The sequence below is a fragment of the Lacerta agilis genome, chromosome 6 (assembly GCF_009819535.1).
Source record: "Lacerta agilis isolate rLacAgi1 chromosome 6, rLacAgi1.pri, whole genome shotgun sequence".
NCBI lineage: Eukaryota > Metazoa > Chordata > Lepidosauria > Squamata > Lacertidae > Lacerta > Lacerta agilis.
Genome location: NC_046317.1, coordinates 29,878,433 through 29,904,487, shown reverse-complemented (window position 1 = coordinate 29,904,487; position 26,055 = coordinate 29,878,433). Strand labels below are relative to the sequence as shown.

Here is a 26,055-nt window from a genome sequence, read left to right as displayed (position 1 = left end):
TTGTATAAACCTGAAAAGTGTAAGTAAATAAATAATAAAGAGAAGAGAGCTGCTCCCGTAGCTTACCCTGCTTGACTTCGGGTGGTTTAGGGTTGCTGTGCTTTGATGAGGACTGCAGCCTTAAAGGGGCAGGTACAGTAGTACTCTTGTGTCAGCGTCCCTCCATCCATCCTCGGCGCGGTTCTAAAGCCAGGGCCGGGGGGGGGGGGGGGAGAAGGTCCGGTGCTGCGAAAGCGCGCGCAGGACGCGCGCGGTTGCTCCCTGCTGCCCATTGGCTGCCGGGTGCCATCACCTGCCCGCCGGGTGGGTGAGCTGCGAGGAGATGAGCGCACAGCCCTGAAGGGGCAGAGTCCAGGCAGCAGGGCGAGGAAAGAGCAGCAGCAGCAGGTGGTGGCGGCGGCGGCGGTGGTTCTGCAGCTCGCACCCCCCCCCCGCGCTCTCTCTGTGGCTACGTCCAGGCGCGCGGGAAAATGCCTCTGGGGCTGAGAGGCAAGAAGAAAGGCAAGTCCAAGGAGACGTCCACGCTGGTGGAGGGCGAAGCCCCCCTGGCGCGGGGCAGGGGCGACGAGGGCGACGACGACGGCAGCGCCGTTGGCGGGGCTGGCGTCGGCGGAGGCGCCGCCTCCTCCTCCTCGGCGCGCCAGGGCCCCATCCGGCTGGTGTTCCACACGCAGCTGGCGCACGGCAGCCCCACGGGGCGCGTGGAGGGCTTCGCCAGCGTCAGGGAGCTTTACGCCAAGATAGGCGAGGCGTTCCACATCGCCCCCAGCGAGGTACGTGCCCAGTGGGGACTGGGCGGTATCCCCCCCCCGCCTCCCTCGTGAACCGAAGCCCCCTGCTACGGGGGATTTGTTCCAAATCTGGCGCCCCCCTTCGGCAGGGGGACAAAAGCCCCCAAGCCGACTGGTCTTTCTCTCGGGTCACCGGCTTTTTTGTTTTGTTTGGCTTGACTTGGCTTGGCTTGGCTGCTCACCTCAGATGCTCTTCCGTCACCCCGAGCATCGCTCATGGCTCCATGTTTGGGCGAAATGTTGGGCTTGGTTGACAATCCGCGAGCGGTAAGAATGAGCATCAAGTGGGTGGTGGGTTAGTCCAGGAAGTGTTTCTGGAAACTGAGATAATGGGGGTTGGGTGGGTGCCTTGCTGCCTATAGGAGTTGTTGTTTAGTCGTTTAGTCGTGTCCGACTCTTCGTGACCCCATGGACCAGAGCCCGCCAGGCACTCCTGTGTTCCGCTGCCTCCCGCAGTTTGGTCGGACTCCTCATGTTGGTAGCTTCGAGAACAACTGTCCAACCATCTCGTCCTCTGTCTGGAGCAGGAACTGGCAAGCCAGTCCAGTATCCCTGCCAAGAAAACTCCATGGACAAAGACAACAGGCCTATAGGAGTAGGCTGCAGTTAAAACGCACTCCTCACATGCTCAGAGGCCCCCTTCCCCACCAATACTTCACTCATTTCTAGGCCACACTTTTCTTTCCTTTTTTCTGCTGACTCCTGAAACAACAAAAAAGTGTCCGGAATTGGCTTTGTGAGCATTTCATCTGCTCTTAATTCTGGGCCACCCCTGTATTTCAAAGCTCCTTAAGGTATTTGTTGGCAAGAGGGGCTCAGTAACTGATTGTGGATCAGCCGATGGTGCTGATCTCTCCTGGTTCAAACAACAGTGAAACATTGATTGATTGATTATTTTTTAAAAGGTGCCTCAGAGTATAGGGGGAGTGCGTTTTTCTGTGCTCAGCAGTGCTTGGCCCTATGTATCTCCTGGAATCATATATGTAACACCTTGGCTTTCATATGATGGAAGAAAGCTAGGATATATAACTGCTTCTGCCACCATAATGCATCTGAACTGCAGCCAGGCCATTATTAGGAGCCAACACAGAAATCACATCCCCAAGACCTTTGCACAAACCCACTGCAACTGTCTGAGCTATCCTAGACTTGTTTACAGAGAAGATTTTCTGAGTTCAATGAGATTACCCTGAGAAATATCTGTTAAGGATTGCAGCCTGTATCTCTGTTTTTCTGATATGCGGTGGAGCTTTAATGCAGGGGTGAAGAATCCACAAACCTCTAGATCCAGGGGTAGCCAACATGGTGCCCTCTGGATGTTTTTGGACTATGACTTCATTCAACCCCAGCCGGCATGGCCACAATGCCCAGTGATGATGGGAGATGCAGTCCAGCTGCACCACATTGGCGACCTCAGCTCTAGATCTTGTTGGACTCCCATTGACCCTGACCTTTGGCCATGCAGGCTAGAGCAGATGGGTGTTGGAGTCCAGTGGCATCAGGAGCGTCTCTGTTTCGCTACCCTTGCTGTAAGGCAACAAGTAGTGTGGAAAGGTGCATTATAGACTTCTGCATGTGAGTCGGGTGTCACTTTTCTGCTTCAATCACCTTGTTTTTTAAAATGTTTAATTTTGGGGGTAGGGGCTAATGAAAGTGGTAGAAGTGTGGGTTTTCTCGCACCCTTTTAGTATATGCACATGGTGAAGTGAGGATTCTGATTCAAACTGGAAGTCACTACAGAACTGTAGATCGTAACTGGGTATTCATTAAAAGCACAATATAGGGGTGTAATGTTATGCTTGTGTCATGAGACTTGGTAGCTTTTTAGGGCAAACAGTTCAGCTGTTCAGTGGTAGCCCAAGTCATTATGGTACCTGAAGCAGAATAATGTTATTGCCCTGAAAGTAATAATAATTAAAAAAACTGTAATAAACTATATAATCAATAATTTGTCCTTTAATTGCACTTGAAGACCTGCCACTTGAGACAGATTGTCTCACTGTGCCTAATGGCTGGGCAGGGGCTCTGCAGCTATTGTTCTGAAGAGACTGCATTTATATCCTTTGATGGCATCTATCAAACCTCTTAGGTTGGTCAAGTTCCATTGTGGTTTGTATAATTGCTTCTGTAAAGGTTGCTAACCTTAAACCAATGGCAACATTTTTATTCATTATCCAAGTTGTAATTGTCCTATATGTGTAGCTTTGAGCACTGAAAAAGAAGCAAGCCTGAACACATGTAATTATACTCCTGGCTACATGGATCATTTTACCTTGGCATTGCAGCTTGTCACAATAGTATCTCTTCTTTATTATCATGAAGAACAATAAGGTCTTTGAAAGACAGTGAAGTTTTCCCCAGTGACGAAGAACTGCAAAAGTTATTTCACACCAGACATGGTCCTCAGACTGGGGCACTATCGTACTAGCAGCTTGTAGTACATAGAATAGGGCATCTCTTATCCTTTTTATTCCTGTGCAAATAAATCCTGTAATTAGGAGTTGCTCGGAGTTCTGTACCCGGTCATCCATTACTTAGTTTATCTTGAAGTATGATGGTGTTTAACTTTGGCCTTGTTTAAAATCGATACACCCTATTTAACATACCTTATGCAAATCAGGGAAAATATGTTAGTGATATGCACTATTGCTTGGGAGTAGGTCATTTTATTTAAAAAAACCCTGGAAATGGTAGTAGCTTGTTTGCTTCTTGCATCAGTGCAGTAGAGCTTTGTTCAGAGGATCATGAGAGAGCTGGCTATATGATACAAAAAAAAATGTACATAAGCATTTCTATTGTAAACTGTCCTGAGATCTTTGGATGAATGAAGGTATGGGAATTTAATAAATAGAAATTCTTCTTGAAGCAAGTGCAAAATATAAAAAAATCATTCCATCAGAATGCTGCATGAGACTTGGACATACAGTCTCTGTTTACCATCTTTCTTCTAAAATTTGGAACATGTATGGAAGAATTCTAATTCCTAAGTTGGTTTTTGCAAACTATGTGAAGGAAATGTTTAGACTATTTGGCTTTCATCTACTAGGAACTGTGAATTATAATGAAGCGGAATTTGTAACAAATGGTTTACAGATGAAATGTAGTATTGTAACATCAATCATACATTCTTTTTTTCTGCATTGTGTCCAATTATACTTTTCAGTGTCATTGTCAATGATTGCAACATGGGCTCAAGTATTAGTTCTGTGTTTATGGAACTTCTGAATGGTGCTGACATCTCAATTTCCAGTAAAATAAACACATTCCTCCTTTTTGAGCATGGAGGATTACAGCAAGCTACATGGTTTAATTAACATAACTCCTTTTAGTGGCTCAGATTTCAAAAAGATTTCTTCTTAGTATGCTTTGCATCCATTTGTAAATCCATATATCTATGGTGGCGCTGTGCAGTTTTCTTGCACACTTTATTACTGTATTTTTATTACTAGGCAAAGTACAAATTACTTGATTGCTTCTTGCTGTAGCTGAGAGGCAGTAGACTTTGGGGGGATCTCTTCATTTGCTAGCATGTCACTAACGCTTTACAGAGGTGAGAGTGGACATATTGTGGAAAACAATCTACCTAGTTACTCAGTTCCATTAGATAATTAAGTAGTATTGTTTCCATTCCTCTACACACCAGTCTTCGCCGTCTCCATTTCTTGTTGAACTTATGCCTGTTTCCTCTCCCTCTACTGATTATCTGTCTATATTTCATGAGATTTATTTCTGAATTTATATCAGAAAAGGATTGTGCAACTTGCATTTCATCCTTTGTCCAGTTCAATCAGCACTTACACATCTGGGTTTTTTTTCTTAAGGGCTGAAAGTTATGTACTGCATTGCTAACATTAACACAAAAAGTATAAAAGCAAAGGGCCATTTTTGTGTCAGCAGTGTGTGGTAAATTCTACTATACATTGTGGCAACATGTAACTTGAATGTATTTGGAAATAACTGAAAACGAAGGTGCATTTAAGACTCACACATGAAACATTCCACAGTACTTCAAGTAATGGATGCAGAATTCTCTTGCTCTAGGAATAGCTATTTCAGTGCTGGTTACTGTAAATTATTGAACAGTGAGTTAAACTTGTTGGTGAAGTGAAACTTTGATACAGCTAAAAATACCTGTAAATCCAGGGCTTTCTTGATGTTTATGTCGTTCCTTGTGTGGATTTCCCATTGAATCAGTTGTTTTTAAGGATTGTAGATTTATCACCGTATTGCTATGAAATTTGTTCTATGAGTCTACCCCTTGCTGTTTCACCCTGATTGGACCTTTCTCCAAACTAGTATCCTCCTTTGGGAGGCTGCACTAGAGATAGCAGCAAAGGGAGGAAACAGGGTTGAGTCAGCAGAAATTCTTTTTTTGAGGCATGTACCGGTATGTGCCCCACTTCCACAACCTTTTCATAATGCCTGAAAGGAGGGCATAGATGAAACCAGAGGAAGTGGAGTTTGTTTGCTTTCTATTAAGAGAAGTATGAGCCATGTTCCCCCAAACCTTTGCTAGAATATGAACACTTAAGCTCTGGAATTTCGGCAACAGGATTATTATTATTTTTTAACCAAGAAAATAAACTGAGTTTGATATGAAATGAAAAAGAAACACTTGGTAAATGTTACAAAATGCAGTAGTATTAACACGTCTCCTTGTAGGGAGCATGTAACGCCAATGGTGGATCAACTCCACGGACTACCTAATTGCTTCCAAATTCGTCAATGTTGACGAACTTGGAAGCAAAGGAGTGATTACCTTTTACAGACCTGAATGGCACGGGTTTGGTAGCCTTCTAGAAACATCTTCTCCCATATGTTTCCCCTGCCCGCCCCCCGTTCCCTGAGGTCAGGGTTAGAGACTCTATTTCCTGTGAAATATTGTTGCATGGTACCTCAGTCTCCAAGGGACCCAGGTGGCGCTGTGGGTTAAACCACTGAGCCTAGGGCTTGCTGATCAGAAGGTCGGCGGTTCGAATCCCTGCGACGGGGTGAGCTCCCGTTGCTTGGTCCCAGCTCCTGCCCACCTAGCAGTTCGAAAGCACGTCATAGTGCAAGTAGATAAATAGGAACCGCTCCAGCGGGAAGGTAAACGGCGTTTCCGTGCGCTGCTCTGGTTCACCAGAAGTGGCTTTGTCATGCTGGCCACATGACCCGGAAGCTGTCTGCGGACAAACGCTGGCTCCCTCGGCCTATAGAGCGAGATGAGCGCCGCAACCCCAGAGTCGGACACGACTGGACCTGATGGTCAGGGGTCCCTTTACCTTTACCTTTACCTCAGTCTCCAAGCTGTGCAAAATTCCAGGGGTGACAGACACTTACCCGGGGTTCATTGTTCCCTTTGGATTGAGGTACAGTGCTGACTGCGGTATCTTTATGATATGTGGTTTGTTTACAAATATATACAATCTGAGCCTACAATGGAGGGGCTCACAGCATTAACACCCCAAGAAGATGTTTTATTATTTCGGGTTCATTTAGCGCTTTGTTGTTGTACAAATATTCTTTTACAGTATTTAACATTTTTTTTGTATTGCGGTTGAAACATGTAAGTCACCTTGATAGATTTCTATTAAGAAAAGTGACCTATATATATTTTAAATAAATAAAATGTTCATGTTATTATTTTACGTTTCTCTCTTGTGCTTTTTTGCCATGTTTATTTGAAACTTGAATTACTCCTTTAAGAGTTCGGGGGGGGGACGACGACGACATTTTGTTGTTCTGCCATTACTCTCTTGTATGTATCAATCAATCAGTCAGTCAGTCAATCAATTAATCTTCAATATTACAATCACAGATCAGGCATAAATTACAGTCAAACAAATGCAGTTAACAGTTTAGAGGCCAGCAAAAGACAGTTAGAAATTAACAGTACCTCAAGAGACTAAGAAATGGGCGTGCTTTGTTGCACATTCACAGTCACTCTTGGAATGGATTGCTGAGTGCTAGCTAGTAAGGCTGGTAAAAAGATTTAACCACCAATTTCCTAATAATGCATGCTGATGCACAGAATTTTGTCACTTTCCCGTATAAAAATGAATTCTCACTAGAAAAATGCAGAGTGGAATGAATAATCAAAGTTCTAGTTTGGCTGACATTTCTTCCCCAATGGAGGTAGCATAAAATTGGTTCATGAAGAGGCGGCAGTCTGTTTGTGCTGCTGCCCAGTTGCAGTTCTAAATTGAGTTATATCATCTCATGTTTCTAAATATCACATTTCTTTTCTGTTGCCAGTTGTATCTAGTCAAAGGTGTGAAACCAGTTATGAGATTATAGCTGTATATTGACAAGGTCGAAGTAACAAGAATATTTTTTTTAAATGGCAAATGCCCTTGATTATTATTATTTTTTTAAGAAAAACAACAGGAATGCAGTGATTCTGTTAATGTGAATCACAAGGCCTAGCAATGCTAATATTTGAGGAGCTTGGAAATTGCTATATGGAGGCACTACAATTATTTCCTGAATGTTTTATCAGGGCTGAACCATATTTTTAGTACCGCTTCAGAGTTTTAATTAGCTGAAAGTTTTAGTTGATCTGCAGACTTGATTGCAAGTTAAAATTTGTTGAGAATGAAAAAGCACTTCTAGATGCAAGTCACATAGAAATAATGGGTCTTTTCTAATTGGCAAGCCTAGCAAAAATAAGGGTTATGAGGGCTTTTCTTTTCTGTTTGTGTCTAAAGCTAGTGGAAATTTTGTATTTCAGTATGAATTCATAATGGAATAATTAAAAAACCCCACAGGAAACTCCAGCTGAAAATGCTTATTTGAATATTGAATTAACCATTTCTCAATTAACATTTCTTAATCTTCCACAGTGATTATGGATTTTGAAATTGTTCACGTTTGAAGGCTCTGCTATATTAATGTGACAGGGAATAATGTATATTGGAGAAATCCAAATTAATGAAATGTAAAATAGCAAAGATGGCATTTCCTTCTAACAACTCGTGGTAGCTTTTGTTTATTGAATTGCAATTTTGTGCACTTAGGATAAATTTAAGTGTTCTCTCTCTCTCTCTCTTCCCCACCCCACCCCCAATTATTCTCAAAGTCACCTACACTGAACTTTTGGTAATATGCAAATTCATTTTATCTTTAATTGGTTGGGAGACATTCAGATAAACAAATATATCCTGAATTGGCTCTTGTTATAGGGTTTGTTATTATTGCAACTTGTTATCTCACCTGGGTTGCTGGGTAGACAGTGCCATCTTTCCAGGCTCTGTAAAAGCAAAATACTTTTAACTGGTTAAGGCTACAATCCTATACACATTTATTTATAACTTTCATATGCTACCCAACAACAAAAATCTTCTTTAACCTGGGAGTAAACCCTATTGAAGCTCAACATAAAAAAACTAAGATCATGGCCACTGGTCCCATCACCTCCTGGCAAATAGAAGGGGAAGAAATTGAGACAGTGAGAGATTTTACTTTCTTGGGTTCCATGATCACTGCAGATGGTGACAGCAGTCACAGAATTAAAAGACGCCTGCTTCTTGGGAGAAAAGCAATGACAAACCTAGACAGCATCTTAAAAAGCAGAGACATCACCTTACTGACAAAGGTCCGCATAGTTAAAGCTATGGTTTTCCCAGTAGTGATGTATGGAAGTGAGAGCTGGACCATAAAGAAGGCTGATCGCCGAAGAATTTATGCTTTTGAATTATGGTGCTGGAGGAAACTCTTGAGAGTCTCATGGACTGCAAGAAGATAAAACCTATCCATTCTGAAGGAAACCAGCCCTGAAGGACAGATCCTGAAGCTGAGGCTCCAATACTTTGACCACCTCATGAGAAGAGAAGACTTCCTGGAAAAGACCCTGATGTTGGGAAAGATGGAGGGCACAAGGAGAAGGGGACGACAGAGGACTAGATGGTTGGACAGTGTTCCCGAAGCTACCAACATGAGTTTGACCAAACTGCGGGAGGCAGTGGAAGACAGGAGTGCCTGGCGTGCTCTGATCCATGGGGCCACGAAGAGTCGGACACAACTGAACGACTAAACAACCAAACCCTATTGAACTCAATGGGACTTACTTCTGAGTAGAAATGTATAATCAGGACTACTTCTTGCACTTAAGGAAAAAAAACAACAACCATTAGCTGATCTGAAATTATGGGTATTATGTTCAGATGGTTACTATTGAGCCCAGCCTGTACTTGGCTGTGAAACAGCACACAGCATGCATGTAACCAAGCTGTAAGCATAGTGTAGGTTGTACAGTGCAGTTGTGCTTTAGCATACTGCTGATGCCAGGCTTGTCTGAACATTGTGTGGGGAAAACCAGTCTGTGCACAACTTTATTCTTATTTAGATGAATTTTAATATAACTGGTTTTTGGCATTTGTGAAAAAGGAAGTCTCCAGAAAGACCTAGCATTTATTATTTGCTCCAGGAAGTACAAAGTTCAATGCCGGTGAATTGCCCTAGTTGAAGGATTACTTCCATGGGCAGTAGCAACTAGTTTTTAAGTTGAACAAATTCATGCAAAAGGGAGGTAGCTGTGTTGGTCTGCCATAGTAAAAAAAAAATAAAAAAAAATCCTTCCAGTAGCACCTTAGAGACCAACTAAGTTTGTTCTTGGTATGAGCTTTCATGTGCATGCACACTTCGCTAAAGACATCTCTATTGTGTTCCTTTCTTCTTCTTCTACTCAGATCCTCATGCTTATGCCCCTCCTATAGATCCAGCACTTAGGATACCCAAGAAAACACTTCTTTTGCAAAACTGTAAAAACAATGATCCTTCAGTCTTAAATTCTTGAGTTTTTATGTTACTGTTGCACATCACCCCCCAATCTCCAAGTGGTACAAAATCCCAGGGAGTTCCAGGCACTTACACAGAGTTTCGTAGAAACTTGGATAAAGAGGGGATGATAAGTGCTGAAACAGGGTAGGCAAGACACAGCTTTCTTGAATGCACCTCAGTCTCCATAACGTTCACTTTTGAGCACCTTCATGCCAGCTTCTACAAACCAACTCCTCTAACTGTAGACTTAAAGACTAAAAAATTTATTAGCCTCCTACTGACCTTCTCAGGACACGGGTGGCGCTGTGGTCTAAACCACTGAGCCTAGGGCTTGCTGATCAGAAGGGCGGTGGTTCAAATCGTCGTGACAGGGTGAGCTCCCGTTGTTTGGTCCCAGCTCCTAGCAGTTGGAAAGCACGTCAAAGTGCAAGTAGGTAAATAGGTACCGCTCCGGTGGGAAGGTAAACAGCGTTTCTGTGCACTGCTCTGGTTTCGCCAGAAGCGGCTTAGTCGTGCTGACCACATGACCTGGAAGCTGTCTGTGGACAAATGCCGGCTCCCTCGGCCTATAGAGCGAGATGAGCACCACAACCCTAGAGTCCATGACTGGACCTGACGGTCAGGGGTACCTTTACCTTTACCTTTTACTGACCTTCTCAGGTATTAGTTATCTTCCTGCAAGACCCATCTTGCAGTACTTAGTGGAATGTTACTTCCCATGGGATATATTATTGTTGCTTCATATGGCAAATATTTATGTAACGTAATTATTGCAGAGACTTCAGGAGATCATTGTGTGTAAAAGCTACAGCTGCATAATTTCAAGGTTCTGCTTCTATGGAATATGTCCTTCAATAATCCATGGGTGACACAGGCTTTCTCCATGGAAAAGCCTCTGTGATCAACCTACACATAGACAAAGGGATCACATGCTTCAGACTACAGGAGCACTTTGAAGAGTGTAGAAGCTTTCACAGGGTTCAGCAGCTTGCACCACCTGCATTCATGGGTCAGTTTTGTTGGCTATCATATGATGTCAGTCATGGGTGTATGCCAGGTGTCTCAGATAAAATGCATTTGTTTCCTTCTTTTCCCCCCCTTATAGATTATGTTTTGTACTTTGAACACACACAAAATTGATATGGACAAGCTCTTAGGAGTGCAGATTGGTCTCGAAGACTTTATATTTGCTCATGTAAAAGGAGTAAAAAAGGAAGTTGAGGTTTTCAAATCAGAGGAGTCACTTGGGCTTACCATTACTGACAATGGAAATGGATGCGCCTTCATAAAGGTAAGAATAATGCCATAAGTTGTGAGAGATCTGAGCAGAAATGGAGTTGGAAATCGCTTCAAATACTTCTTTGTGTTAGCAAGAATGGTGTAGTGTTGGCACTATGGAAGTAAGTTAACAAACATCCAAAAGCAATAATTTGAATGTGGGTATTGAAGAATTATACTCATTGGATGTTCCCACTTGGAGGGAGGTCTTTTTTACTGATTTCTTCTTTCCCCTTCAGCCCCCGGAAAAGCTTATCCAGACACCTCTCCTCTCAAACTTCCACTGGGTTTCAGTTCCTTTCACAAACCAAAGGAACCCTTCTGTTCATGGAAGAGCAGCTTTGGGTGCAACTCGTTGTTAGAATACACGTAACTCAAACAAGGCCAGCAACATTTTATTGACTATTATATGGTTATTGGTAGTGGTAGGCGTGAAGCAGTATGCTGGCTTGTTTAGGGACATGTTATTAGCATACACATGAACTGGTCAAGAGATGTGTTTTCCAAACTCAGTGCAAAAGTAGATCTGATATTAGGAGAGCCTTTACAGGCAACAACCGATTGATGCGCGTTCAACTGATGCACGCACGTGCGCACACCACTGAACTCAGACAGGACCCCCAAAGTCACTAAAAGGGTGGAATGGGTGTGAGGCAGAAGGGAACATTTACATGGACCCCGCTGACATGCACGGATGTCCGGAGTGTAACCCCCACGCAAAACGACAATTGCCTGTATTAGATTTTCCAACTCCAATGTAAAAAGCCCCAGGGAGGAAAAACTGGGTCGGGGCTGTGGCACTAGGGGGAGTGGGATTCAACCTCCCACACCCCCCATCGTGCTTTCTAGTGAAAGCCATCCTTTCAAACACATGCAGTATATTTTAGTCTGCTATGGGTTGGATTCAGCTTTGTGCTTTCCGAATGGAAGTCTCATTCATGGAGGAACTGAGGTCCAGTAGAGCAGGCATAGGCAAACTCAGCCCTCCAGATGTTTTGGGACTACAACTCCCATGATCCCTAGCTAACAGGACCAGTGGTCGGGGATGATGGGAATTGTAGTCTCAAAACATCTGGAGGGCTGGGTTTGCCTATGTCTGCAGTAGAGGCTGCCTCTGAAGAAAGGAGGGGGGCACTGATTTTTGCCAATTTCTCCTTCTGCCTGCAGCCTGTTATGCCACCCCCCATGCTGTTCCAGAGGGTCCCACAATCCTCTCTAGCAGCTTTGTTCTGGGAGGAATGACTGCAGGGGGAAGGTAGAACTGGTAGAAATTATATATGCCCCCTTTCCACAGCAGAGTGCCCTTGTTGATGGAGTTTTGCCCATGGGTTTGTCTGGATCCAGCATTATGAGTGTATTGAATCTTCCTAATGATCTAATATCTTACTGGGAGTGATAATCACCTTGTTCCCAGAAACTGCTGGGTGACCAGAAATGTATTCTCCCTAAGAATTAAGTAGCACAGTATTATAACTCATGTACATTTTATGAACATGTACATGGAGTCTGAGTGCTTAATTGCACGGCATGCTTGCCTTCCTTAAGTATTGATTTTGATAAGTATGAAATGTTATTTGTCGTATGTTATTTGCCTGAGGTGCATTGTCTGCAATGAAGGTACAGTATCTAGCAATCTGCCTGCGCAAGCACTGTTCCATGCTTACAAATTATTTATTTTTGTCAACAAAATTTATATGAAAAAAGGCAAAAAAACTAAACTGTTTTTAAAATGGTAGGGTTATAAGCAGCAAATCAATTCAATCAAACAATAAGGTTTCAAATTATATGGATGGGTATCCTGGTTTGGGTAACTGGGCTCTTTGTATCCTTTTACAGTGCTTCCTTGTTTACTCCCTCTAGCTCAAAAGGTGAGCTTTGTGTTTTGTATTTTGTGTGTGTTATACTATGCACATCATAGCCCTTTTGGCCCAGGCTGTTTGTTTACTGCATTCATCGCAACTAACAATAATGCCTTTTTATCCAACAGAGAATTAAAGCAGGCAGTCTTATTGACCAAATAAAACTGGTATGTGTTGGTGATCACATAGAATCTATAAATGGAAAAAGCGTAGTGGGCTATCGCCATTATGAAGTTGCTAAGAATTTAAAGGACTTGGAGAAGGGTCAGACATTTACGCTAAAATTGATAGAGCCTATGAAATCATTTGGTGAGTGACATGTATCCGCCATAAATTATACCTGTAGTTTCCTTTTGTATTTGATTCCAAATTGGGTAAAATTTGGCCTCTTTGATTACTCAGAGGAAGCTTAAGCAGTTAGAAGGGTGAGACGTAAAACGAATGTTGTCTTATTAAGCTAATTGCAGCCACCAGTCACGTATGATGCTCCGCTTGGGGTTCCATAAACTTGCTTTTATCTCTCTGTGTGGGATCGTAACAACAGGGAAAGCCTAAGTACAGCTGGGGGGTATTTTTTTGGCATTAACTCTTCCTTCCCCAGTTGTAAGCCTCCCACCAGAATCACCCCCCCCATGCCAAAGTTAGGCATGAAAGAACCCTTCTGCTATTTCAGCTGTATTTCAACAGGGGGACAGACTGAGCATGGGACCCAGACCTTTGTGTTTGTGTCCTGAGTGCTGTGTAGCAGGCTCAAGCTATGGGGACAAAAGCAAGAAGGCTGGACACTGAACTGCCAGTGAACTGGGATGAGTTGAAATAAAAGGCTTTATTACTAGAACTTGTAGGGAAACAGTCCTTTTAAAATAGTATTTTGATAATCTAATTACTGATTCTATGATTCTTACAGTTAACTATTTTAAAATCGGCTTTTATTGTGTTTAACTTTTCAAAACCTGCTGTAAATGCTACATTTATTCTTGCTTTACGATTGTTCCGACGTCTTGATTTTCACCCCATGCCCAATTGCCTTCCCATACTGCCTGGTACAGTAGTCCGCTGGGTCAGTAAGGAAGTCACAGAGGATAAAGGGCTGTTTGGGTAGAGGCAGCCAGGAAAATAAAATGCTTCCACTTGGTGGCAGCAGCAAAAGACCACAGGAGGGAGCTAAGATAGCAGGTTTGCTCACCTCTTCTTTCCCTCTCACAGTGCAGTCCGTGCCATCACAATGACAGTAATTATTGGGTAGGTTAATGCATAGGAAGCTGATCCTTCAGATGCCATGGGTCCAGACTGTTTAGGACTTTATAGGGTAAACCCAGCACTTTGTACTGTATGTAGAAACCAGCTGCAACTACAATATAGCACAACTGTACTGATCATGGTTCGAACACAAGATTCATTTGTCTGAAGGCATGATGTCAAACAAAGCATGGTGGACCCTGTGCTGATCCTGATTTGATTTTTTAAAAAACCAATTCAATCAGCTTCTAACCATCTACATTGGTGTGGCTACCCTCTACAGATAGATGGCCAAACAAATCCTAGGGTTTCTGAATGATCTGAGGCCGTTTTCAGGAGTCATGCCCAGTGATAATATTTTGTTTCTGCTGGCAAGTCAGCCTTTGGAAAACAGTGATAAGGAATTTCTGAAGCTTGATTTTGTAAAAGAGAAGAAGGGGAAAGGCCTCCCCTCCTTTTTAAAATAACAATTTTATTTTTATTTGCTTAAATATGTTAGAAAACCTATCTGAGTGAGACAGGGTGGATAACAATGTAAATATTGTTTTTAGCCCTACGACACTGGTGTGGAGGACTTTTGGATGACTCAAACATCATCATCATCATTAATTTGGCTACCCTTTGCCCTAAGGCAGGGGTCAGCAAACGTTTTCAACAGGGGGCCGGTCCACTGTCCCTCAGACCTGGGGGGGGGGGCTGGACTATATTTTTTTGGGTGAAATGAACAAATTCCTATGCCCCACAAATAACCCAGAGATGCATTTTAATAAAAGGACACATTCTACTCGTGTAAAAACATGCTGATTCCCGGACCGTCCGTGGGCCGGATTAAGAAAGAGATTGGGCTGGATCCGGCCCCTGGGCCTTAGTTTGCCTACCCATGCCCTAAAGTCTCAAGGCTGATTACAACAATTAAAACACAATGTGAAAAACAGTTTAACACAACTTAGAATCATAAAACATAAGGTGGGCCCTCAAAATATGCATTCCAAGTGCCAAAAGCCGGGGTAAAGAGTTGTAAAGGGGATAAACATATACTGCAGGTGCTCTTGGAAGGGATATTCTGTGTCTGCCCTTCAGTCCACAGGTATGTTGTCCATTTGAGTTATGTTCCTAACTTTTAATGGGATGTAGTGTTGCCCTTTCTCTTTAGAAAAGGTAATACAGAGCATTTGATTGCAGAGCACTTGCGTAGCTCATTTTATTATTAGCTGCCCCAGTATAATTCCAGAAAGTTCCCAATTTCAGTGGTATCTCAGGTGATGGAACTTGGGGCTAGTGGAAGGAAAGGAAAGGTATAAAATAATCAGCAGAGCTGTTGTGCTTCCTAGCAGACACTTGGTGTCAGAATGCATACATTTAAAAAGAGGCATTTTAAAACTATTAATTCTGGTAAGGTCTGCGATAGCATTGTAAGAACATATTTATTTCACAAAAAAATTATCTACTGCTTCATTGTAATAAAACCTCAAAGCGTTTACAGAAAGAGTAGAACAGTAAAATTATTTGTACAAAACAGTTAAAAACAACGGATCATAATAATAATAAAGACAATCAATAATAAACTGAAAGCAAAGTTAAAGCACATGTCAATATTCTATAAGTCTGGATAGGCTTGCCAAAACACATGAAATATTTCTGAAAGATAATTTACATAATGTTTTGAAAGTATTTTGCAGATAAACACTCAGTAGCTTAGATTAAGGCTTTAGGCAATACTAAACTGTTAGTAAAGAAACTTTTTCTAAAAACAACAAGCTGTCTTTGCTGGATCTTGTCTATTTACTAAGTTTTTCCAGCTTTTGCTGTATGGATAGTTAGTGTTCCTGCCAGAGCTCTTAAGAAAGTGTTATTTGAAACATGGACTTTTCCCAGCAGTTTAACAACAGCCCTGCAGAATCCAGTTTAGATGTTTGTGTTGATTGATTGCCAATCTCCATCACATTGCAGAATGCGACCCTAATTTTGACTTGCCATTTTATAGTCTAAAAGAACAACTATTATTTTTGGATCGCAATTCCAAATTGCCTAATTAATATGTCTTCTACAGAAATGATTGAGCCACGGTCGAAAGGTGGAGGTTTTGCAGAGGGAAAAATCTCCCGAGGGAGAGAGACTCTTCGACTGAGATCCAAAGGCCCTGCAACAGTGGAAGAAATGGTGAGCTCTAACATCAAAACTTAAGTAGCCACAGTTGTTGAACAGATTATAACAATAACAAAACACTGGGGTTTCTGTTTTACTTCTTAAACGTTACATAAGGGAAAATCCTAGGAATTTAAATGAGGGTTACTTCCTGCCAAGACCCATTTGTGGCGTTCCTTCATTATACTAGTACAACAAATGCAGGTTCTCCTCCGTTTCTTCTTTTATTGGAAAGTGCTATTGCTTAAAAAAAAAAAACAAAGCACCTGATTGTGAAGTATTGTTTTTTGAAAGCAGGTAATATACCTTTCAACCGTCCCAATTTTTTGGATTTGTGTTAGACTACAGCCCACCTAGCAGTTCGAAAGCACGTCAAAGTGCAAGTAGATAAATAGGGACAGCTCCAGTGGGAAGGTAAACAGTGTTTCCATGCGCTGCTCTGGTTCGCCAGAGGCGGCTTTTTCATGCTGGCCACATGACCCAGAAGCTGTCTGCAGACAAACGCTGGCTCCCTCGGCCTATAGAGCGAGATGAACGCCACAACCCCAGAGTTAGACACGACTGGACCTGATGGTCAGGGGTCCCTTGACCTTTACCTTACAGCTGCACAAACTACCAAAAGTCTACCTTAGTTGAATTGAAACATCTTTCTATGACAATCCCACTGCTGCCCCACCCCAGACAAATTCCCCTCATCCCTTACTTGCCTCTAATTGGTGGTGCTGGGGATAACCTAGAGAGCACTGAGAACAGGGGAGTTTTTCTTCCTTCTCCCCCGCTCTCTGACCCCTGGGTATCTGAGTTACTGCATGTTATAATAATCCAGGGGACCATAGAGGATGTAGTTCTTCTGCTTCTGCAGAAGAAGGGGGAGGGAAGGGGTGGGAAATCCCCTCCTTTGGTCCAATCACTGCTTCTCACCTTATGTGTCTTTGTTTTGACAAAGCCTTCAGATGTTGAAGAAAAAGCTACTAAGAAGGTTGATGATCTTCTTGAAATGTACATGGGAATAAGAGACCTCGAACTAGGTAAGGGTTTTTATGGAACTGTGAGTAAAGTGCTATCCCCTACAAAGCCCATACAAACTTACACAGGACTAAGCCCAGTGGGGCTTACTTCTGATGCGACATGTATAAGATTGTGCTGAAAGTTTCTAGTTCAGCTGGAGTGCTGCCAAATCTGAGTCTGAGCATCTTCTGGAAGTGTTGTAAAATGTCTCCCCTGCATCCTACATTTTGTTTGCTTGTTTGTTTGCAGCTTTGAAAGTGCGAGGAGTTCTAATATTGGTTCAGATTTCCGGTTCGTTTAAATTTTGCATTGCATTGTAACAAGCATTTTAACATATTAGCCATATTCAGGCATTTAGAATGCAGCCTAGAGCAGCACTCGGGTAGCAGGGGCTATGCACGAGTGCACAGGCTTCACCTTCCCATCCTCTGTGTCTTCTGTGTTTTCCAAAGGTACTCTATGAAGTGGGGAATCCCCCTCTGCATGTGGAGGCTCCGATGCGTTTTGGAACTCCGGTTTTCCAGATGTATGCCTCCCATGTGTACAGAGGATGGCTTCCCTGGTGCAAGCAGTCGCCCTGGAAAATGGGAAGGGCGATAGTGAAGAAGACGAGAGGTTGATGCTCATGTGCAAACTCTGCTCCTCACACGCTGCTGTAAGCCATATTCAGAATGACCTGGATATAGAGCTATTATGTTCCCAGAGCCACTGCCGTAGTAGGCTAGGAATTGAATTAACTGACCGCATTAAAATATGACTCTCCAGTCTCTCTGCTCGCAGCACGGTTTCCAACACAACACCAGAACCATTGCAAGCTCTTGAAGATAAGCTGTCCAAACATATAAATGACTGCTTTCATGCACAGATCCCATTGCAAAAGAGATGCATGGGGTTGAAAGCTGCACACTGCATGTGTGTGCTGCATTAAATCCCAGATATGCATCTTTAACATGATGATGATGATGATGATGATGATATTATTATTATTATTATTATTATTATTATTATTATTATTATGCCACCCATCTGACCGGTGGCTGGTGTGGTTAACTTTTGAAAACACAAAGCTCTTATTTAGGACTTGATCACACTGAACACAATCAGAGGTAAATGTGTAAAGGATTGCAGACTGAATGTGTATTCCATCTCTCCCAAACAAAGAATTGGTGCTGCTGGAGTTTACTTTACCGATAATGTAGCTGATGAATATATGCAAGCATATCTATTGTGTGTGTGTGTGTGTGTGTGTGTGTGTGTGTGTGCATTGCATATTCCACACACTGTTCCATGTGCATTAAGATCAGGGCCAATTTTTCAAAACGGGGTTGTTGTTTTTTGTTGCAATCAAAGCATACGCCGGTTGTCAATGTATATTGTGTGTGGAGCTGCTATATCATCTCTGCATATCTGAGAGCGCAAAGTAAGGCAACGAAATGAGCACATTTTGTTGTGTCTAATGGTTCTTATGTCAATGTTCTGTTTATATATAACAATTGGCTATCACAAATCTGTTAAATAACATGATGCCAGTTAATTTCATACCATAGTGGCATCCAGTGGTGACTGACAGAAGAGACACCTTCAGTGAAACTGGGATGGATGGGTTTTTTTGTCAATTCCTCTTCTCCCCTTCACCACCAAACCTGCTTTTGAGGACCTCTCCCAACTCTCTAGAGCAGATTTAGATGTGGGGGGAAGAGGGCATTGCCATGGGGAGTGCCAAAAATGGACTACCTCCCCATTCCACTGATGAATCCCCCCCCTCCGGTTAGCAGGATTCCTGTCACTCTTGGATACAAACCCATGACGGCAGATATGATCAATCACTCAGCGAAATGAAAAGTGAAAAGTGGATTCGTTCCAATAACACCGATTACTGTTCAGTTAGGAATTTCATTTGTATTACTCATGCTAAATTAGCCTAATCACTAGGACTGTGAAATGCACTTAATAGGAAAAAGATTAACACTGCCCCATTCCCACTGTGCTCATTTCAAAAAAAGGAGTTTACTCTTAGGTAATATAGGCTTTCAATGTCCACTAAATGCTGATTCCTACAAAGTCATTTGAGGTATAGAAGTTTACAATATAGCTGAGTGAGAACCCTTTGCTATTTGAGTGACATGCGCATCAATTACAAATCATGCACATATTTTTTGATAGTACACTAGATACTCAGTGGCTGCAAATGTTTAAAACGTGTGCCATCTTCTTTTGAACTGTGAACCTACTGGCTCAACAGGAGGGAAATTTAAGAGTTACTCAAATTCCCAAAATAATTCCACAGCCGCGATCTAAAGGGACATGTCTACCTTTCTGAAAATGAACCTTAACACTGTAATTAATTTAAAAAATTTTTTTTTGGTAAAAGGTGCCTGTTTGGGGCGCATTTTGCATGTAATTTCCTTGCAACGACTCTAGGCACACTTTGCTTGGAAGTAAATCCCACAGAAGCCCATGGGATTACAGTGGTACCTCGGGTTAAGTACGCTTCAGGTTAAGAACTCCGCTTAAGAACAGAAATCGTGTTCTGGCGGCGCAGCGGCAGCAGGAGCTAAAGTGGTGCTTCAGGTTAAGTACGCTTCAGGTTAAGAAGGGACCTCCGGAACGAATTAAGTACTTAACCTGAGGTACCACTGTATAGTTAAAGTATGTAAAGGTAAAGGGGCCCCTGACCATTAGGTCCAGTCGCAGACGACTCTGGGGTTGCGGCGCTCATCTCGCTTTATTGGCCGAGGGAGCTGGTGTTTGTCCGCAGACAGCTTCCGGGTCATGTGGCCAGCATGACTAAGCCGCTTCTGATGAACCAAAGCAGCACACGGAAATGCCGTTTAGCTTCCCGTCAGAGCGGTACCCATTTATCTATTTGCACTTTGACGTGCTTTCGAACTGCTAGGTTGGCAGGAGCTGGGACCAAGCAATGGGAGCTCATCCCATCGCAGGGATCCGAACTGCCGACCTTCTGATCGGCAAGTCTAAGGCTCAGTGGTTTAGACCACAGCGCCACCCACGTCCCTTACTTAGGACTGTGTTATAAGCAAATGCAACTTAGCTTGCACTTGGGACGCTGAAAAGAATTTCTCATGAAAAAATGCAGACAGCAACTCTCTAATTAGATCAGAAGAACTGGTGATGTTTGACACTGTAATGGTGAATCTGTTGCATGGGTTTGGGCCCACAGATGGAGTATGTGTTTTTATTTTTTATTTTTAAGTACCTTAATTTTATGGAAGGTTTTCTAAGAATGGTAAAGGGCCTTGGATCACTTGAAAGTCTCTCACTTTGATGTTCACACAGGTAGGTTACTTGTACGAGCAGGTTTTTCCTTGAGAACCAGCTCCTGCTCTCATCAAATGCACCCATGATCCTGTAAATGTGTGTAGAGTTGCACTTGAAACATCACAATATTTGTGCTAGAAAATGTATATTAAAAAATTATAAATGTTAACATGTAAAAGCAGTTTACATGTAATTTAGCAGTTCTTTGCAGTGAGCACCAGGGGTCAGTACATGACCATTGAATACTAGCAAACTTTTGATGCTGCAGAAATGTGATGCTCAGAGTATAATAAGTGTAACTAGAAAAGCATCTTAATAAACACAATTTATTCACTACTAAAGATGTGGTGGTCACTAGAACTGTGGGATTTTTTGGGTTAAAATCTGAGCTGAACTCTTAATGTTTTCGTTCTGACAAATGTTTGTTTGACTCAAATGCAATCGTTTCTAAGATTTCTTTTTAGTGATACTTGAATACTAGACACATTACCTTAACTTTTTTAATTCACTGCACAGTTCATTCTCTTGCACACATTGATTTGGATCCAGAGAACCGTAAGTGGAAGAAGATAACGTTTTAATGAGGTTCCACCAACTTTTCTGCAAGTGCTCGTGAAAGACCTTTTCTGGTGCAGCTCCAGTCCAGGGTTGGGTTACAGTGCCAGGAGCATAAGGAATTTACAGGTGTTAGCATATAAACTCCAGTGAGTAATAAAAAAAAGGCTTTAAAAGAGCTAGAGCAGAATTTGTGTAACAGCTTGTGCTAATGGAAGAACTTCCCTGCATTGGGATCACTTTCCTTACATGTGCTGGTTTCTGGCCAGGAACATTCCCTCTGTTAGTGAAGGGCTGTTCCTGGCCAGAGTGAAAGGGCGTCTTTGAATCTAAACTTTTGTGTGTGCATGTGTGTCATTTTATGTATGTTGAATTGTAGAGCTGGAAGGGACCCTGAGGCTCATCTAGTCCAACTTCCTGAAATGCAGGATTTTTTTTGCCCAATGAGCTATGCCCTTCCTTAAAACACTTTCCAGCATGATCCCATACTATACAAGTTTACTCTGAGCATTGGCACGGATATGTTAGAAATCAGTTACCACATCTTAAGAAAGCGTGCCCTTAAGACATAAGTTCCACCAGAACTTATGCTTCTAAACTATTAGAAACTTGATGAATGTTCTCCCTTAATTTTTTAAAATTTGCATTTCCCACCAGTTTTTCCCCCAGCAGGTCATCTATAAGTGTCTCTGAAAAATGCAGTAGGTAACTAACTGCTCCCCGCTTTTTCCTTTTAGCTGCAACGATGGTAGAAGCTGGGAAAGGCAAGAACAACCCAGATGAGTTCGCCATTGCCCTCGATGAAGCTTTAGGAGACTTTGCATTTCCAGATGAGTTTGTCTTTGATGTGTGGGGAGCCATTGGTGATGCAATGCAAGGACGACTTTAATGAGCATCAGAAAACTTTGTCGGAGCACAGTATCAGCTTGTCTGCGGGTGTCAAGCATATAGCTATAGACGTGGCATGGAATACAGAAAGCATCTGAATGTTCAGAAATCTGGATGAAGCAAGCTGTTATTTGATGTCAATACAAATTCCTTTAAAATAAAGTTGAGTTCAAGACTGCACTCATGAAGCTTTAGGCTCATATAAGCACTTAATCTGAAATACTTTGCAATGCAGTTTTCTCTGCATATTTGCTTATATAAATGAATATGGCTAGCGGTTAAAGAAGAGGGCAGGTTGACTATCTCATGAAAATTGAGTGTGTCGGAAGGCATGGTGCCAGTACCTGGTGAACCTCAGCAAAATTTCATTGGGGAAAAATATGCACCTTGTCCATTATTCTTTCCTAATTACTCCAGTCGGTACAATGCTGCATTTCCAGCATTTTCTTCCCCGAAACAGTACTTTGAGACTGTGAGGGTAGAGGAAAGGCCATCATTGGCGGAGTGTATGTTTTGCACTTCGTGAGCCATTGGGATTTAATTTGGATTTTGGGAAAGCTGGGAATGTCTAAGACACTGACAACTGCTACCGGTACTGAGATATATGGACTATTAGTCTGACTCAGGATAAGACAACTTCATATTTATGCTACTGTATAAGCAGGCAGATAAATTCTTTCACCATGTTTTATAGTGGTGTTATTATGGATATGAGTCTCAGAACTTTGGCACTTTCACAAATGATTTTTAAAGCAGTTTTGGCATTTCCCACTTCTGTAAATCAAATGGAAAAAACAACAGCTATGGATACAATGTACTTCTCATTTTACAATGCCTTCTAGATTCTCTTTCTGTATCAATGCCATTCAAAGTGACACATCCCAAATTAAAGTTCAGTTTTAGTGTCACTTAGGACAATGAATTCTTTTTTCCCCATTTGTTAGTGCTGCGGATGAGTGGGCTCAGATGAATGTATTAGTACAAAATGCTCTGGGAACAGTGCGAAAAAAAACCCCTTAAATTTGAATTTATTTATTTTTTGTTCTTACGTGTTAGAAAAGTAAAGAAAACCTTATGCTTTTGAGAAGCTTCACAAATGTTTTGAGGCTTTACTAATGAAAGGTATCAAAGTGAAATATCTAAGCCAGGTGTGGTATGCTCTACCATAGAGTTCCACAAAACAACCTATTTTATGCTATGCCCATTTATTTTGGACAAGTCGGATACAGGGGAGGTTCCTAGGAAATGCGTGGGACTGCTCTATAGGTGATTTTGATTATTTGAGTTGCACTGTTGCATGAAAGATACATTGATCGCTTTAAAAAAGCAGAAGTAATTTGTAACTATTTATTCATGTGATGATGTTGCAATGATGGTGTAAATATCCTTAAGCTTAACCTTTGATTTTTTAAATATATATATATATATGTAGTTTTTGTAAATCTTGGAATATTGAGGAATCGCTAATGTGCCAATGATTGAAAAAGGAAGAAGACGAGAGAAATGATACAAGAGGCTGAGCTGTAATTAGAACGCATCTCTTTGAGACCACAGAAACTTTTGAGCTGCACACATCTCTCATTAGGCAGAATGAAATATTGCAAATCCTGAGAGGCAGAATGAAATATTGCTAATCCTGAGCTTTCTATAGAGAAAAGGCTGTTTACTAATAAAGATGTTTAGTCACATAAGAGATGAATCTTGCAAATAAAACTTTGCTACTAGTGAACAGGCTTCTTGGAATGATGGGAAGAGATTGGGAGTAGAAAACCTTTCCCCCCCCCTCTTGAAGCTTTTAAGGTGGTTGTCTTATGCCAGAAGCTTAACCTGTCTTTGACACCACAGAAATGAAACAGAAGTGCGAAGGCAGTAAACTGAGACTCTGGGTGCTCCCAGATGGGGGGCTTAATATTGCAAATGGGTGTTCGGCAGCAGGTTTTTAAAAAATTAATAATTATTGCATTTCCTGCAGATGGATGAATCCAAATTAACAGAAAAAAGGACTGGCATTTGATGCTGACAAAGTTGTGTGGACACTCCAAAAAAAAAACTTGGATAAATGAACAGCAAATTCCCGTGAAGGCAGAGACTCTAAAAATGAAAATGCTGAAATGATTTAAACAAGATGCTTTTTATCACAACAGTGCCTAGAACAGGGAAGGACAACAGATTTAATGTGATATAGAGATTGATCTGTGTGATTTATGCAAGAAACCAAACAATTGGAGGAGGGTCCACAGCATGGAGATGAAGTCCACTTGAATAGATTTTAAAGACTTAAAAGTCACTACAAAGCTATAGGCCTATAGATCTGAAACAAGGGGAAGGCGAATATGCAATATAATACATTTTGCTTAAAACATGATTTGAATTAAAGTTGGTAGGACTTCTTTTTGAAAGTCTGCTTATATAGATGAGTCCTGCCAACTTCAATTCCAATCTCTCCTGCCCCCTCCTCTCTCTCATAATATGCTGAGTTTGTTATGCAGTGCTTCACTTTAAGTTCACATAATTCTGTTAATTACTTTTGTTTCGTGTGCTTTTGTGTTCCATAAAGTTGGACTCTGCTTTTTATTGTTTTCTGCCCTTCAGGTTGAGTTCTAAGCAGTCCAGAAGGATGACTGGAGCCAATAATTAAAATTTGTTTCACAAACAGTAACTTCATATGAGCCAAATGTCTCACTCGAGCAAAACTGAAAACAGTTTGAACTTAACTTGTGCAAATGCTGTATCTTTGCAATGTTCTTTTGTATTTGGATGCTAAATAAACAAACCATATTTTCTAAATCACTTCCGAGGTTTGCTTTTTATGATCTGAGCTGTACATTTGCAAGAATCCTAGGTCAGAAAGAGAGATAAATGAGCAGAATTGCATGGGGAGTCACCGGCACACAAACCCCCTTTTCTGTGGAGTGGGGTGCACATGGCTGTATTTTGAAATAGTTACTGTGCCACTGACTGTATGTTGTTAACTTTCAACCCATCATTGCAGGAATCTAGAGAGGCCAGAGGGCAAAAAATGCTTGAAATGGCAGTAGCAATCAGTTACTAGAGAATACCAATCCTTATGAATACCAAGTTTTCTGACTCTCCTGTTAGGCTTCCAACCACTTGGGGGAACCAGCATTGTCTCTTCAAATGCAGTATGGATTGTCCGAGTCTTACCTACACAACACTTTCGCTTTGCGACTATGTTTTATGCAGAAGTATAACTTCACCAGAAGTCTACAGTTATAGTGGTCAGGTTGCTGGAGAGGGGCAGGCAGATGTTTTAATTCTAGTGGCCAGTAGAAAAAATCTCTCGCATTCTCTGCCATAGAAGTGTACTGAATTTGTTATAAGTTACCAGCAACTTTTGGAGTGCCTCTTTCAAAACAGCAGCAAACTCACACATGTCTTCTTCACATGCTCGATATGAACTCCACCACCCTACAAGGCAGAAGGTACAACAGGGGAGGACTTCTTGTGCCTCAGTGAAGTCACAGTCAGAGCTCACTGGCTGCTAGAAACAATGGCTGTCTCCTAAACCCACCTAAAATATGTAAACTCCACGTAGCAAGGTAAATTGGTACCCGGGGGCAAAAAATAATAATTGTCCCCCCCCAAGGCATGGGAAGGTCAGGTGGTACCCGGTGCGGAAAAATTCTTGTCAACCCCCCCATTGATTCCCCCCCCCCAAAAAATTGTTTTAAGTTATTTCATATTTTCTTACAAAGGAATAATAACAAGTAATAAAAAAAACTTTTATTTATATCCCACCCTCCCCAGCCGAAGTCGGGCTCAGGGTGGCTAACATCAGATACATAACATTGGTATAAAATCAAACAATAATTAAATTACCTCCTAAAAACATCTCAAAATCAAATTAAAGTCTAATTAGCTGGCTTTCCACAGGGTTAGGGTTGGGAACAGTAAGTGTTCTCTGAACTGAAATTTCAGCCTTCATGACATAGGAAAACAGCCAAGTGAACAGCTATTTTGGTGGAGGAGGGTCAAGATATTAACCGATATGCATGAAATTTCATATATAGCTATATAATCCCTAGTATAGTAAGATAAGACCTTTGGAGCAGGCATTTTATAAAAAAAAAATAATCAAAAAAAATTGTTCCATGATAATTTGTCAGCCCCTCCATTATGGAACATGGGGCGGCCCGCCCCCCCTCGCCCCCTTTGCTACGCCCCTGGCTCTGCCCCAGGCCTTTGCCACTTCGAGTATTACTGTGTGAACATATCTGTCAGGCTCCCATCCC

At 41.9% G+C, this 26,055-nt stretch overlaps 1 protein-coding gene across 2 annotated transcripts; it reads left to right on the top strand.

Moving 5' to 3' along the window:
• The first annotated feature begins 427 nt into the window (after positions 1–427).
• On the top strand, positions 428–24,592 carry GIPC2 (GIPC PDZ domain containing family member 2). Of its 2 annotated transcripts, none has more exons than XM_033151755.1 (6): positions 428–773; positions 10,657–10,842; positions 12,817–12,997; positions 15,978–16,087; positions 17,019–17,100; positions 21,652–24,592. In XM_033151755.1, the coding sequence occupies exons 1-6, from the start codon at positions 471–473 to the stop codon at positions 21,801–21,803; spliced, it is 1,014 nt and encodes a 337-aa protein (XP_033007646.1). In that variant the 5' UTR covers positions 428–470; the 3' UTR covers positions 21,804–24,592. The 2 variants fall into 2 exon arrangements, with proteins under 2 accessions (XP_033007646.1, XP_033007647.1); XM_033151756.1 differs by having other exon boundaries at positions 482–501.
• The last annotated feature ends 1,463 nt before the right edge of the window (positions 24,593–26,055 follow it).

Bases quoted from the DNA above. Each gene is read 5' to 3' on its own strand.
- GIPC2 (XM_033151755.1), top strand. From the start codon at position 471: ATGCCTCTGGGGCTGAGAGGCAAGAAGAAAGGCAAGTCCAAGGAGACG. The intron at 12,998-15,977 runs GTGAGTGACATG...TGTCTTCTACAG, and splicing joins AGAGCCTATGAAATCATTTG to AAATGATTGAGCCACGGTCG. The intron at 16,088-17,018 runs GTGAGCTCTAAC...GTTTTGACAAAG, and splicing joins CTGCAACAGTGGAAGAAATG to CCTTCAGATGTTGAAGAAAA.